This window comes from Rhipicephalus sanguineus, chromosome 1 (assembly GCF_013339695.2).
Source record: "Rhipicephalus sanguineus isolate Rsan-2018 chromosome 1, BIME_Rsan_1.4, whole genome shotgun sequence".
Lineage (NCBI taxonomy): Eukaryota > Metazoa > Arthropoda > Arachnida > Ixodida > Ixodidae > Rhipicephalus > Rhipicephalus sanguineus.
Window position 1 is genome coordinate 67,553,244 of NC_051176.1, and position 14,881 is coordinate 67,568,124.

Consider the following 14,881-nt stretch of genomic DNA (forward strand, 5'->3'; position numbering starts at 1 on the left):
CGGCAAGCTTTGTTTCCAGCCAACCACAAGTGCTGTACGCTAATACCGAGCATGCGTTTGCTCGGGCTGTAGTTTTGCCTACATTATTTACAGAAGCAGCATTGCCCTTTTTATAATTTTTTTCAAATTTGACGTACCTTTTTCCAACCGAAACTTTGCTATTTTCTCAGTGGTAACAAAATCTATGGCTATAAAATTTGCAAGCTATGTTAAAGGTAGACGCAGGTTGCATTGGAGCTCAAAACTAGTTTAAATTGTGTTTAGTGTCCTTTAGCTTTTTTTAAATTTTGGTACATATGTACTTTTTCGTTAAGTCCTTCCACATGCAGAGCATTGAAATTTTGCACAAGGGTAGCTCCTAACGCTTTACAGAAGTGGAACTAAAATTGTGAGCGTACAAAAAAAAATAGTTTTGTTATGCCTTTTTACATTTGTCGATGTATAAAAATTGCCATTTATGAAGGTTTTTTTCATACTAAAAAAACACAAATGCACCTAGGCTACTGATTCTAGCACCAGTTATGTAAGTGCTACTAATTAACGTGTGAATATTTTCGTTTGCTTACGCCTTATAGTTCCCGAGAAAAAGGTGAACAAGCTCCAAAATTGTTATTTTGAGAAAAACGTGGAAATTACGTAGGGGTACGTAGGGGCACTTCCTGTCAACGTGTCAAATAACAAGGACCAAAAACTATTTTTGAGACCGCGAGTGCCCAAGTGGAATGTATTTTCTGAAAGATAAAGTTCTGTATTAGGCGATTGCAAAATCCCAAAATTATATTTTTCGACCAAAGGAAGACTCACTTCACCTTAAATATTTTCGCCCATCATCTGGTGCACGTAAAATTCTGATGGTGAAGCGAGGTATGTGTCTGCCTACCACGCCGTGGTATCACGAACTTGGAAAAATGAGCGCGTAGCTGATTCATAGACTACGAGCCGGCAAGGACGAGCACATTGACTCACTTGTCCTTGTCAGGCAGCCTAGTGCGCTCTCCATTTCCCAAGATCTTGAATCACCAACTAGCCAAACCAGCCACTTTGAGTAGTAACACGCCATATTTTGTAATTTCAAACGGCACAGTTTTCAAACAGCAGCCTAGAGAACGCAGGGCGTCATAAACGCTGGTGATACCAAGCAGAAATCTGCAGAAATGAGGAGAGGAGCGCATTTATATTTGTACAGTTATAGAATGAGGCATTGCTGGTATTGTACTTATGCGGACACAGAGCTCCAACGAATAGCAAAAAAACTAAGAAAAAACGAAGAGGTAAAAACGGCGTCGTGTTGCCATGACAACTTTTCAGTTCATGCATCGCAGTGGCCACAACGCGAAGAGTGTAGGGATATAGACCTTGTGTACTCAACCTTGTCTGCGCCCTCCCTCTCCCCTAATGCATGTGCTTCTACCATTTGCGTAGTGGTAGGGAAAATGGGCGGAAATAATAAATAAATGGGATATTCTATCAGGCACCATACTGACGCACAATCTTGACTTTGCTAGTTAGGATTCTTGAATGTGTACATAAAGGCTCGCAACTGCGTACCGAAGACTGTATTACATGCTTGATAAATCTGCATTTACTGGCAGTTTTACGTTAAAAACCTAATGAAGAAAAAGTAACTTTAAATGTTTTTCTGGTGCTTTTTTTCCCGGCTAGAACCGAAAAATACTGAACCCTATCCGCATACCATTCTTCAGACCAAAGGGAAGCGTCTAGGGGATATATATATATATATATATATATATATATATATATATATATATATATATATATATATATATATATATATGTGTGTGTGTGTGTGTGTGTGTGTGTGTGTGTGTGTGTGTGTGTGTGTGTGTGTGTGTGTGTGTGTTTAAGCCTTTAAATGAATAGCGCAACACAGATGAAAAAAATGTTACTCTCGCTCGCAAAAAACTTTGCTTTAGAAGAATGTGGTCAAACCAGGCGAAGGTTGCGAGTCGGAACAAGGCGAGTCGGAATGCATATGCAGCTCATTCGTAGATACAGGAAGGACACTTTTGTCTGAGTTGTGCTGTTTTTTTTTTTCTGCGTGGCGCAGGCTGGTTTTCGGCTTGATGTTCATCTCCATGTTCCTCTCCATCTGGATCAACAACGTGGCCATCACTGCCATGATGATGCCCGTAGTAAACTCGCTTGCGCACGAGCTACTTCAAGAGCGGCGTAGGAGCCTTTCGCTAGGAAATATCGACGTCGAAGGATTGGCAGGTAGGATCACCTGGGTTTTCGCACTGAGTATTGCCCCACATAGCTGTCGGTGTTCGCGTCGTGCCTAAATGCTTCGAAGATGGGCAATTACTGATGACATACTAGCAAAAAAAGCTGCACGTGTAGCTACAACCTACACGTGCAAGAAGCACGGATAATTTCCCTAGTTCTGTAGGAAACGTAAGCACTCATCCCGGTAGCATATCAACGCTGCTGAGTCTGATATTTCAGGTAATTCTCGAGGGTGCAGATGATAGGCGAGCAGAAATTTCTGGTGGCTTGATGGTAGCTCTGCGAATGTTGAAGGACGCGTTAGCTCATAATTTCGGACAAGCGTTGAAGCGAGAGGCAGCAGAAAGCGTTTGCTCTCATTTGCCCGCGCTTTTCACGACGCACCCTTGAGCTGTGTTCGCGGTCAGCGAATGAGATGTGTGCACGCTTGCCTGTGCAGGACACGGTATCATGCTTAGTACTTTAATTAGTCAGTCAATGTTTACTGACATTTGCAGGCAGATGAAACAAAGAACGTTATTGTGTGTGAATGTCAAATACCTTGCTATCGACGTATCAATGCATTACCTTTCGAGCCAAACAACAACAGTGGTGTTTTTTTTACTACGCGCTTTCTCTATTTAAATTTACGAGCATCCATAGCTTTATATTTGTAAACAAAGAAATGCACGAGGCCCCTCCGCTCATGCGCAATTATTGCGTGCTGTTGCAATATTGATGCCATCTTTGGTTGCAGATGATTAGCTTAAAATATTACTAAGCTGTTTAAAGCAAACTACATTGGCTTACGCCGCCACGGTGGTATAGCGGTTGCGGTGCTCGAAACGGTGCTGGTATAGCGGTTACGGTGCTGCTGATCCGAAAGTCGAATTTCAGCGGTCGAATTTCAAAGCAGACGAAATGCTCCGTGCACTGTGCAATGTCAGCGCGCGTTAAAGAACACTAGATGGTCGAACTTTCCTGAGCCCTCCAGTATTTCATAGTCATACTGTGGTTTGGGCGCGTAAAACACCAGCAATTATTACTACCTGCAAGGCTTATGCGCAAATTTACGTGTTATCAGTAGTTACATACTGACCGAACCGAAATACCTGGAGCTCCCTCAGACATTAGGGCTAAAGTTGTCATATATATGTAAATACTAAAATTTTTCTGGGAATCTCTATGACACCGGGCCAATGGGGCCACAGAATTTGATTAATAATCATTACAAAATATATCAATAATAGCCTTTTGTATAATTAGTTCTGTGGGCATTTCCTAAGTTGCGGAATTAAAGACAAGCGCTACTCATAGCGTACCATTTTGCTAAAAGCTTTTCAAATAACCTTCTGGAAATTAGTACTAGAATTGGGCGTAAACTGTTTTAGTATTTGCACCTTGTGTGTGAGGCAACGCAGCACGGATATTGTTAATAAAACAGTCAAGCGTTACAGCGCATATTTTGAGTCCGTATTTGTAAAAAATGATGCAAGGCAAATGGTTATGCTTTGCGTAGTGGATGGTTTCAATTCAGCAACTGCAATACGCTCCATCAGGTCACCACTAATGATGTTCGTAGAAACTTCGGCAATTAACATAAGCTAGATGGCATTTATCGTAGAAGACTGTCGTGGAATTTTTTCTCCATTCAGTGACTATCATTTGGAAGTTACGATTTTTGAGCTAACAGTTAAGTAACTAATCAAATGAAATATTGAATTCTTTTTTGAGAAAGTCTTCACAGAAACACGGAGTACACTGATATGCCCGAAATATGATGGTTTATTACCTTTTTATTGCATGCCCCGGAAGAAGACCCCCAAGAGTCCGGACGGCAGAATATTTCAGTCACTTGGGGTGCTATGCAGGATGGTCCGAGTTTGGCGAAATTCGGCATCTTTCCGAGCTCTGGCGACACCTCCTGTGGAATGAGTTAACAGTACGAAAATGTCAAATCCACCCCTCAGCGCGTGCTGCGTTCCATTGGTTACGATGGAACGCGGCGTCACGTCAAGGACGGTCGGCAAAGTTGGGTGGCGCCTTCAAACCAGAGGCATCTTCTTTCATTGTTTTTTTCCCACTGAGTGCACAAGTGCACCCCTGCAAGAAAAGTGTCAGAAACTTTTACTAACAATATTTTTAGAGGTACGAGCTGTTTAAATTCTTTTTCAAGCGTTTAATGTCTGCAATAAGTATCCTTTTGAATAATCAGCACCATAGCCTCTGAGATTAGCTCAGGCCGAGTGCCTTACGACACCGCGGCCGGAGCTAATCGCCGAGGCCACGTGTGTAATCGTCATGGTCGGCCTGTACATTCTAGCGCGTTGCTCGGCCGGCGTGCGAAGTCTTCGTCCTCTTATTCATCGTCTGCTCGCTCCCCGAGCACGTGCGCCAAGCTTATTAGCTAATTGGCTGAGCGGTTTACCTAGCTAATTAAGTGAGCACGTGCTATGGCCAAGCTAATTAAATCAGGTCATTCTAAGACCGAGCTAATTGAGACCATTCTAGTTAACACTACGTTTATTAAATTAAAACCAAGCTAATTAGGACGTTTCCTACTAAGGTCATGCTAATTAGGATCGTGCTAATTAGTTCAATAATAATTAAGACCTTGCTAATTAAACCTGAGAAATTATTGTCATGTTAATTAAAACACTACCATATGAGACATACCTCATCAATACCATGTTGATGAAGACCTAGCTAAATAATACCATCAAAATTGAGACCGAACTGACGTGGTCTTCACTCCGAAGCAGACTGAGCAGGCTGAGCAGACGAGCCACGTAAAAAGCTGGAAGAACCTGGGTGATCACAACCTCCTCCGATGTCTCCAGCCTTGCACAAGTAGTGCAAGCTGACCAAATTATCTTGTATGCAATGAAGCTGCTGCTTAGCGTCCACCGCATGAAACGCTTGACAGGCGCCACAGCACTGTGGAAGTTACGAGTTGAACTGGGGCCCTTTCAGAGTTCGCGCGTCAATCAGTTTGATTGACAGCCGCCCGCACCGAAGATAGGGTCCGCCTACCGCGTTTGCTCTTGCCGAGGAGCAGTGTTCACACCTCAACGCCAGCGAGCGGTGTGATTCATCTATGAGCTTAATCGTACAGACTATGCACATATGCACGAAGAACTAAATGTTATATCATCACGTGGCTACAACGTCTCACATTCAATTTCACCGCGCTCACTACGTACCACTCACAGCCATGAAGCAATCACCCCTGGTGGTATTTGCGGCGGGAAATGTTGCTATTTACTTGTTTGTGGAGACATTGTTTCTATCGATTCGTTAATGCAGAAAAATCTTTAGACGTATAATGTAAGCAGCACGGGTGCTATACAGGATGGCCCGAGCTTCTCGGGCACACGAGTTTGCTCCGAGCTCGCATTACGGCGGTCATGACAGGAAGACAGTGCGGAGCACGCGATAGCAGCGTTGACAAAAACGGCTACAAGAACCAGCATGGCGTCACAAACGCATGTGCGGCATTTGCGGCGGTTTTCAAAGGAACACCGCGTGCGAGCGCGTCAGCACCGCCGCTCAGTCAACATTTTGACAGTGCAGCGACGTCAGCGTGATTGTCGCGCTATTGTTTTGCCAACTGATCATCGCGCCTCCCACGGGCGTGTTCGTGGGCGTTAGTCCTCTTTCGGAGAATTCTTTCGTTCAACCTGCAGCATGGAAATTTCCACTCTCGAAGGCAACAAATGCGGACACGCAGCACTCCGGTGCAGCTCGTTTCGCTTCTCTGGAATATAACAGATAAATAAATGGACAGGTTACTGCTATACTTACATTACACGTCTGAAGATTTTTCTGTAGTGACGAATCGGTAGAAACAATGTCTCCGCAAACAAGTAAATAGTAACATTTCTCGTCGAAAATCCCACCAGGGGCGCTTGCTTCATAGCAGTGAGTAGTAGGTCGTGAGAGCGGTGAAATTGAATGCGAGACATTGTAGCCACGTGATGATATAACCTTTAGTTCTCCGTGCGTGTGTGCATAGTCTGTGCGATTAAGCTCATAAATAAATCGTGCCGCTCGCTGGCGCGTTGAGGCGTGAGCACTGCTCCTCCGCAAGAGGAAACGCGGTGGGCGGACCCACTATTCGCCGCGGGCGTCTGTCAATCAAGTTGACTGACGCGCGAACTAGGGCACAAACTCGTTGATTCTGAAAGGGCCCCAGTTCAACTTGCGACTGTCATAGTGCCGGTGTGCCTGTCAAGTGTTTCATGCGGTGGACGCTACTCAACAGCTTCTTTGCATATAAAATAATTTGGTCAGCTTGCACTACTTGTGCAAGGTGGGGGCCATTGGAAGAGTTTGTGATCACCTAACTTCTTCCTGCATTTTACGTGACTCGTCTACTCAGTATGCTTGGTCTGCTTCGGAGTAATGACCGTGCCAGTTCGGTCTCAATATTGGTGCTATTGATTAGGAAGGTCTTAACTAACATGATATTGAATAGTCCTTTCTTAATTCTTAATGTCTTAATTACCACAACATTAATTATTCAGGTTTAATTCGCAAGGTACTCAATAGCACAGAGGTAATTAGCATAATATGAATTAGCACGATCCCAATTAACACGACCTCGGTCAGTAAGGTCTTGATTATCTTGGATTTAATTACACGCTCCTATGTATCGTCGTGTTAATTAGCATCAATTGGTAATTGTTTAATTACCGCGCCATTAATTACTCATGTTTAACTCCCAAGGTTCTGAATAGTACATAGGTAATTAGGATAATCCTAATGAGCACGACCCTAATTAGTACACCACAAATTAGCGGCGTGTTGACTAACAATAATTGTTAATGCCCTAATTACCACGGTATTAATTACTCGGGTTTAATTCGCAAGGCCCTAACAGTACAGATGTAATTAGCATAATCCTATTTAGTACGATTCTAATTCACACGATCTCGGTGAGTAAGGTCTTGATTATGTTGGTTTTAATTACACGCTCCTAATTAGCGCCATGTTGATTGATCCTAATTATCTTGTTCTTAGCTTTACACGGCTTCATTAGCATGGTCTTAGTAAAACGTGGCTTAGTTAGCTCGGCCTTAGCATGATTTGGCATAATCAGCTTCGTCATAGCATGTCCTGACTTAGCTAGGTATACCGCCCAGCCAATTAGCCAATTAGAGCAGGCGATGAAGAAGAGAACGACGAGGGCGCGCGCCGGCCGGGCAATGCGCTAGAATGTACAGTCCGACCATGGTGATTATACACGTGGCCTCGGCGATTAATTCTAGCCGCGGTGTTGTAAGGCGCTCGGTTAGAACTAATCTCAGAGGCCATGGTGCTGATTATTCTAAAGGATACTTATTGCAGACATTAAACGCTTGAAAATGAATTCAAACGGCCCGCGCACACATCAAAAATATAGTTAGTAGAGCTTTCTGCCACTATTCTTGCATGGGTGCACTTCTGCACTCAGTGGAACGACCAACAAATGAAAGAAGGTGCCTCTATAGTTTGACGACACCGCCAACCTTCTCGACCGCCCTTGACGTAACGCCGCGTTCCATCGTAACCAATAGAACGGAGCGAGCGCTGAGGGATGAATTTCACCTTCTCGTACTGTTAGCTCGTTCAAAAGGGGGTGTCGCCAGAGCTCCGAAAGATCCCGAGTTTCGCCGAACTCGGGCCATCCTGCATAGCACCCCAGTAATCCGTCTATTTATTTATCTGTAATATTCGAGAGAAGCGAAACGAGCTGCACAAGAGTACTGCGCGTGCGCCCTTGTTGTCTTCGAGAGTGCAAACTTCCATGCTGCAGGTGAACAAAAGAACTTGCCCGAAAGAGGACAAACACCCACGAACACGGGGCCTGTGTGAGGCGCGATGTTCAGTTGGCAAAAAGTTAGCGCGACAATCACGCTGACGTCGCTGCACTGTTGAAATGTTGACTGAGGGGCGGCGCAGAGGCGTTCGCACGCAGTGTTCCTTTGAAAACCGCCGGAAACGCCGCACATGCGCTTGTGACCCCCATGCTCGTTCTTGTCGCCGTTTTTATCAACGCGGCTATCGAGCGCTTCGCACTGCTTTCCTTTCATGGCCGCCGTAGTGCGAGCTCGGAGCAAACTCGTGTGCCCGAGAAGCTCGGGCCATCCTGCATAGCACCCTTGTAAGAGTGAAAAGTATAAAGCTGATTGCTGAAAATGGCGATGCTAAGTCTTGGACACAGGTTTAAATAGTTCTAAAGTTTCGCGCTGACGATATTGCTAACCTGCAGATAAACCATTTCACGACTTACTATAGTAAGTTCTAGGTATTTACCCACTTGCGTGTATTAGGGTGGGCAAGTATAAGTTAACTCCGTTTATTCATCGGCAAAACCGTTAAGAATAACACAATAGGCCCTTGACGAGTTCTACTATAATACCTTCTTTGCGACTGCTACCCGCCTCACATAGCGCGCAAGATATTTTTTTTTGTTCTTGTCATCAGGCTATATGTTAACAGCCCTTATAATAATCAATCAATCAATCAATCAATCAATCAATCAATCAATCAATCAATCAATCAATCAATCAATCAATCATTTATTTAACGTGCCCAGGAACAACCGTAAGGTCTTTGTGCAGGCGCACGCAAAAAAAAATAAAAATAAACTATACAATACAGACAGTCTTCAGAAATAAAAAGAGCAAATACACGTAGACAAAGAGAAATGAACACAAAAGGGGAGGAGTAAAATAAGACAACACGAGAAATATTGAAGGGGAATGAAAAATTAGATTGCATATACAACTATGCGGAAAGACGGAGAAGGGAAGACTTTGTACATTGTGCCATACTATGTCAAACAGTACAAAGCTCGGATAAAACAATGATTGTGGACTATGAAAAATGTCAAGATCAAGAAAATTAACATTATAGAGACTTTGTATTCTGTGAACGGTAGAGTGTTGGAAGAAGCAGGCGGGTACATGAAACGGTCTGTTCTCTCTGGTTAACTTACGCGGAATTCGAAAATTAACACAATTGAGAAGTACAGGGCAGGATATGATACCGTGGACTAGCTTGTAAAGAAACAAGAGATCAGAACGATTTCGTCGGCAGTGAAGTGATGGCAATGATAATAATTCAGCAGTATTTGAACGAGAATTTTTAGCAAAGCGATGGTTATATATGCTAAGGAATTTTTTCTGGACTCGTTCAATGGTGTTACCGCTGGATTGAGCAATGCCATTCCATATCACGGACGCATACTCCAGTTGAGGAAGACATAGCGCGGTGTACAATTTTCGGAAGGGCATAGGAGAACGGAATTCTCTAGACAATCTGCAAACACAGCCTAGGGTGCGAAGACCCCGCAAAGCAACACGCTTAGCGTGAGCAGAAAAGTTTAACGTGCTATCAACAACAACACCAAGATCACTGATCTCATAAACCTTGCATAAGGACACAGAATTGACAGAGTATTGAAATGACACGCTAGATGTTTTGCGAGTGATAGACATGAATTTTGTCTTCGAGGCATTCAGAGAAAGGTTATTAGCGTTGCACCATTCGGAAAAAGAGCGCAAATCTGACTGCAGCAAGCGACAGTCGTTAACTGAATGAATTTCCTTAAAAATCTTGATGTCATCGGCATACAAGAGGAAAGAAGAATTACGAATGGCAAAAGAAACATCATTAACGTAAATTAAAATAGGAGTGGGCCTAATACTGACCCTTGAGGGACCCCACTAGTCACTTTATACAAAGAAGACGTTTGGCCATTTACCGCTACATAACAATATCTATTGAGCAGATAGCTCTGCAGGAGATTCACAACCGACAAGTCAACATCAAATTGCGCAAGTTTAACCATAATCAGCGTGTGGCTGACTACGTCAAAAGCCTTGCTCAGGTCACAGTAGAGTACGTCAACCTGTCCTCTCTGAGAAATAGGTGTGGAGATCTGCGTCATGAAACTAGCAAGATTTGTGGTAGTTGAGCGGCCAGCGAGAAAACCATGTTGATTAGGAATCAATGAGCTTTTAACACTAAAAGACAATATTTTGTGAAGAGCCAGCTCGAAGATCTTTGATGTGGCACATAGTAGAGAAATCGGGCGATAATTAGAAACATCTGTTTTAGAGCCCGACTTAAATACTGGGAAAACACGAGCAGTTTTCCACACGCTAGGAAATGTGGAAGTGTTCAGGCAGTTATTAAATATCGTAGTCAGTACTGGGACAAATATACTACTATAAGCTTTTAGTATGGCGGAGGGGATGCCATCTGGGCCACATGATAAGGATGGTTTTAAGCACTTAATGCATTCGCAGATAAGATTTTCATCCAGCGACAAAGCACTGGGTGAGCGAACTGCCTTAGGCTGTCTGATATCAGTGCTAGAGTCTGAGGCCTTATAAACGGATGAGAAATGTGCGGCAAAACAGTCAGCGACGGCATGCACTTCTACCCCATTTGAGTCTAGTAGTCTGAAAGACTCTCCGCTTTTGCTGGACCGTTTACGTACATACTTCCAAAACTCAGCTGGCCTGTCAGAAGCGCTTTTTTCTAAGAATTCAATATACGAACTATGATCCCGTTTATATAGGCGTTTAGCGAGAGTTCGAAAAAAGCTGAACTCTTCCTTCCACTCGCTCGATGGAGAACATTTAGATTTCCTGTGTGCGCGATCTTTATGCTTCAGTGCACTGATAAGTTCAGATGAGAACCAGTGGGGATATTTACGTTGTTTATGTGTGTATTGGGGAATAAAATTACGCATGCTGCTCAGTACAAGCTCCGCAAACTGATCAACCTGGTCATCAACATTCGGTTTGTCAGTAACCTGTGACCAGTCCACGGTGGACAAGTGATGATAGAGGCCCGTGTAATCACCTCGCTTGAACGCAAATCTTGGAGATTTGTTTACGTAACTGCTGTAGCTCGTTGTTTCGGCTGATGCAGATAATGTTACGTTAAGTGGTGGGTGGAATTTGTCCGGACGTACAAGAGAGATGTTGGAGCGGGAAACTTCAAGGGGTTGATCGTTTGACACACACAGGTCTAAGACGTTGCCACTGGAATTGACGACTGAATTATGTTGCACTAGGGAATTAAACGCCAGAAAGTCCAAGAGCAGGCTGCACTTTGTCTCTGTGAAATGATTGTAATGAGAAAACTTAAGCGTGCTCCAGTCAATTCCAGGTGCATTGAAATCCCCAAGAACAATAATTCTGTGCCCACTATGAGAAGATATCACAAGTTCAATAGAAGACATGACATCGTGAAACGAGGCAGGGGAAATGCTGGGCGGTAAATAGAAGCATCCAATCAACAATTTTTCACGGCGCTCAAGGTTGATTTCTAGCCAGATCGATTCTTCGATAGTTTCTAGGTCTTTCCGTCTAACGGATTTCAGTGAATTGTCAATGGCAATCAGCACGCCACCGCCTTTCTGTTTGGTTTCACTGAAATCTCGGTCACGGCGGAAGGTGGTGTAGGTCGGGGGAAAAAAGTCCGATGAGGGAATTTCAGTGCCGAGCCAGGTTTCAGAGATAGCAATAATAGGAAAAGCAGACGAAAGAACATTAGAGAAAAACTCGAGTGTCTTGGTACGCAGACCCCGAGCATTTTGGTAGAATATGTCTACGTCACACGGCACTTTGGATTCCAGTCACTATCTCAGAGGGATGAAGCATGTCATCGCGCAGCTCCCCACGAAATGGCTTGAAGAGGCATCCGAGGGGCCACATCGAAGGGTCATTCAGGCGTTGTAGTGTTTCCTCGTCAACTTCAATATAGAATGAAGAATATGACTGGAACTTTGTTTGAAGTCGCCGGCAGGAGATGGGAGACAGATCCAATGAAGCAACATGTTTCTTAATGTCAGCAGTAGTGGTAATAATAATAATAATAATAATAATAATAATAATAATAATAATAATAATAATAATAATAATAATAATAATAATAATAATAATAATAATAATAATAATAATAATGCAGCCGCAATTTCGATCGCTTAATGCTCGCCTGACAGTGAGACGTAGTCAGGCAATTCATCTGCTAAGGGCGTAGATCAGTCTGAATTGGCCGAATGAAACTGGTCTGAAGGAATGAGCTTTTCCTGTTCTCTGAGTGTTTGGAAACCGTTGTGAGCAGCGCATGGAGGACAAACTTAATTGAAGTCTTACATTAGGAGAAATTGCGGGCGCAGAGGATAAAAAGCTATTTCATTATTAAATCATTATGAAAATTCATTTATTTGTTGTTATTTTTTGGATTACTTACCTCAGTACATTTCGGAATGCATGCTGCTGTGGTAAGGGTGTCTCGAAGAAATTTCTCTGCTTTATTTCTTTGCACCATTTGCTTATCACGCCATTTTATTTCTGAGGAATTTCGAACACGTTCCCGAAACACCCAGTACGTTCAAATATCTTGCTGCGCACAGTTTTCGCCGCACAAGGAACTATTTCTTTAGAATGTTTAAACGCAACGTGGCTGTGCTGGCTACATGTAATTTGAAAATTTGCTCCTCAGACAGTTGGCCTAGGTCCAGTAATTTAAATGGTTACTTTAGGTGTTGTGGGGGTTGTTTCATGATAAGTGTGAAGCATTTAATGCTGCTCTGCTTGTTTGTGCCCCCCCCTTCCCTCACCCTGCCGCTCCACCGTGGTCTGAGTGAAGAACTGAGAGAACGCGTTGCGGCCAAAGCTGCTGCTGCTGCTGCTGCTGCCAGCAACGGTAACGCCAAGCTCCTCCAACACCAGGATGGGTGCGTCAGCATCAATCAATATAATAAATATTGTTTTAATGTAAACAATCAATACTCCGTCAGCGGAGTAACACCGCCCAAGGGAATCAACATTGCTGTATTTAGTGATGAAAAATCCCTGAACAGGGTGTGTCGCTGAAGCGAACGTTTCGACAAGTGAGCCTGTTTTCGTCAAGGCAGCGACTGCCTTCCTTCGCGGCTTATATGTGGACGCTCTGCGTACCAAAAGTGGAGGATGAGAAGAAAACAAGTGTGAAAAATGGGAAGGGGAGGAAAAGACCGGAGAGGGATATTGAGAGGCTGGCGTGTCAATTGGGATGAGTAAGGGATAATACATCCATAAAAAAACAATTAGGAGTGCAGTTAGATGTCCCGTTAGAGATTTTGTTCGCGTCCAATAGGTAGAAGGGGGCCATTCCGTTGAATCAGAAGAAAGAACAAAAATGCATCACAAGTGAGCAGCAGCTGAATATGAGAATTTTATCGTCTGTACGGTTAAAAATGCCCTGGTCAAGGGCTTAAGCGTCACTGGTTGTCGTTCTGTACATACTGTATTGGACAGATTTAGGAGCTCTCTCTGAAAAGTTTATACCTATTGGCTGCTGTGTACTAAACTTATGAGATACGACTCTCTATATTTTTTGTGTCTCGGGGGACCGGTACTTTGACTGAATTATATAATGTCCGAGCTCTTTGAAGTTGTCACCTGCCACATTAAAATGCTGCGCCACTGCTTTCGGTAATTTCTTCGCCGTGTCCACGCAATGCCCGTTTAATCTAATTGGTTGTTCTGTTTCGCCAATGTACGGCTTGTGACAAGGTGAACATTTGAGGACGTACATAACGTTTGAACTGGTGCAGGAAAAACTACGTTTTATATGACGGACGCACACAGGGGCGTAGCCAAGGGGGGGGGGGGGGGGGTTGGGGGTTCAACCCCCCCCCCCCCCCGGAATTTTTCAGTTTTGCTTGCGTATATAGCACGCACACATACAAACGCACGCACGAACATACATAAAGTATGGTTGAACCCCCCCCCCCCCCCCCCCCGAAAAAAATTTCTGGCTACGCCCCTGGACGCACATGCTCTCTTCTCGTCTTTCACTTTTGTGGTTAGGGGAGTGTGAGGAGAGGGCACACATACACTCTGCTGGGGAAGACAGTTGGTGCCTTGAAGAAGACAAGTCCACTTGTCGAAACCTTGGCTCCAGCGACAACCCCTGTTTGTAGCTGTTCGTTTTAGTAGTTGCTCGTTTTTATGCTTTCTTGGTTTTGCCTTTACTTGTAGGTTTACCCCTTTTGCCTCCTGTGTTTAATCACGTTGAATGGACTGAAAAATACCGTAGATATGCCGTTTTCCACCACGGATATCTGTTGCAATAATGAAAAAAAAAGCGATGTGAATGTTTTATTGAATAAAGTTCTGGTAGTTAGCATCACTGCGAATAATAATAGTACTTTTGGCTGGGCACAACTATTCTCCACAGTCCGCTACCTTGATAGTACAGTTCACCCTTGAGGCGATGTATAGTGAATTATGCTGTTTTAAAACATACCCTGAAATAAATCCCGCCCTGTAACGAGAACCTAAAACAGCAACATGGCAGCGATTCGTGATAGTTAGTAATTGCGCGTGAAAACTGTACGGTGGAAGTGTTCGCCTTTAAAGTCATAAAGACTGCGACATTGGATGCTGTTCTTTCGTTTAATCATGACAGTATCGTACGTGCCAAAATTCTGAAATCATTAGGTTTGAATCCTGGCCAAAACGCCGTCAACTTGCTGAAAGAAGTTGACCCCAATCGACAATACATTGCGGATAGAGTTGCACGACAGATCACAAAAGAAGGAAGGAAAGCAACACGACAGTCTCAAAAGTGAAGGAATGATTTTGGCAATGCTTGGTAGCTACGA

At 43.7% G+C, this 14,881-nt stretch overlaps 1 protein-coding gene across 1 annotated transcript in view; it reads left to right on the forward strand.

The window, feature by feature from the left end:
• Positions 1–14,881, forward strand: part of LOC119392699 (solute carrier family 13 member 3) — a 61,214-nt gene that overhangs the window by 8,412 nt on the left and 37,921 nt on the right. Inside the window, exons 4-5 of the mRNA XM_037659703.2 lie at positions 2,069–2,235; positions 12,880–12,967. Coding sequence (XP_037515631.1) covers positions 2,069–2,235; positions 12,880–12,967 — 255 coding nt within the window. The remainder of the gene's footprint in view (positions 1–2,068; positions 2,236–12,879; positions 12,968–14,881) is intronic.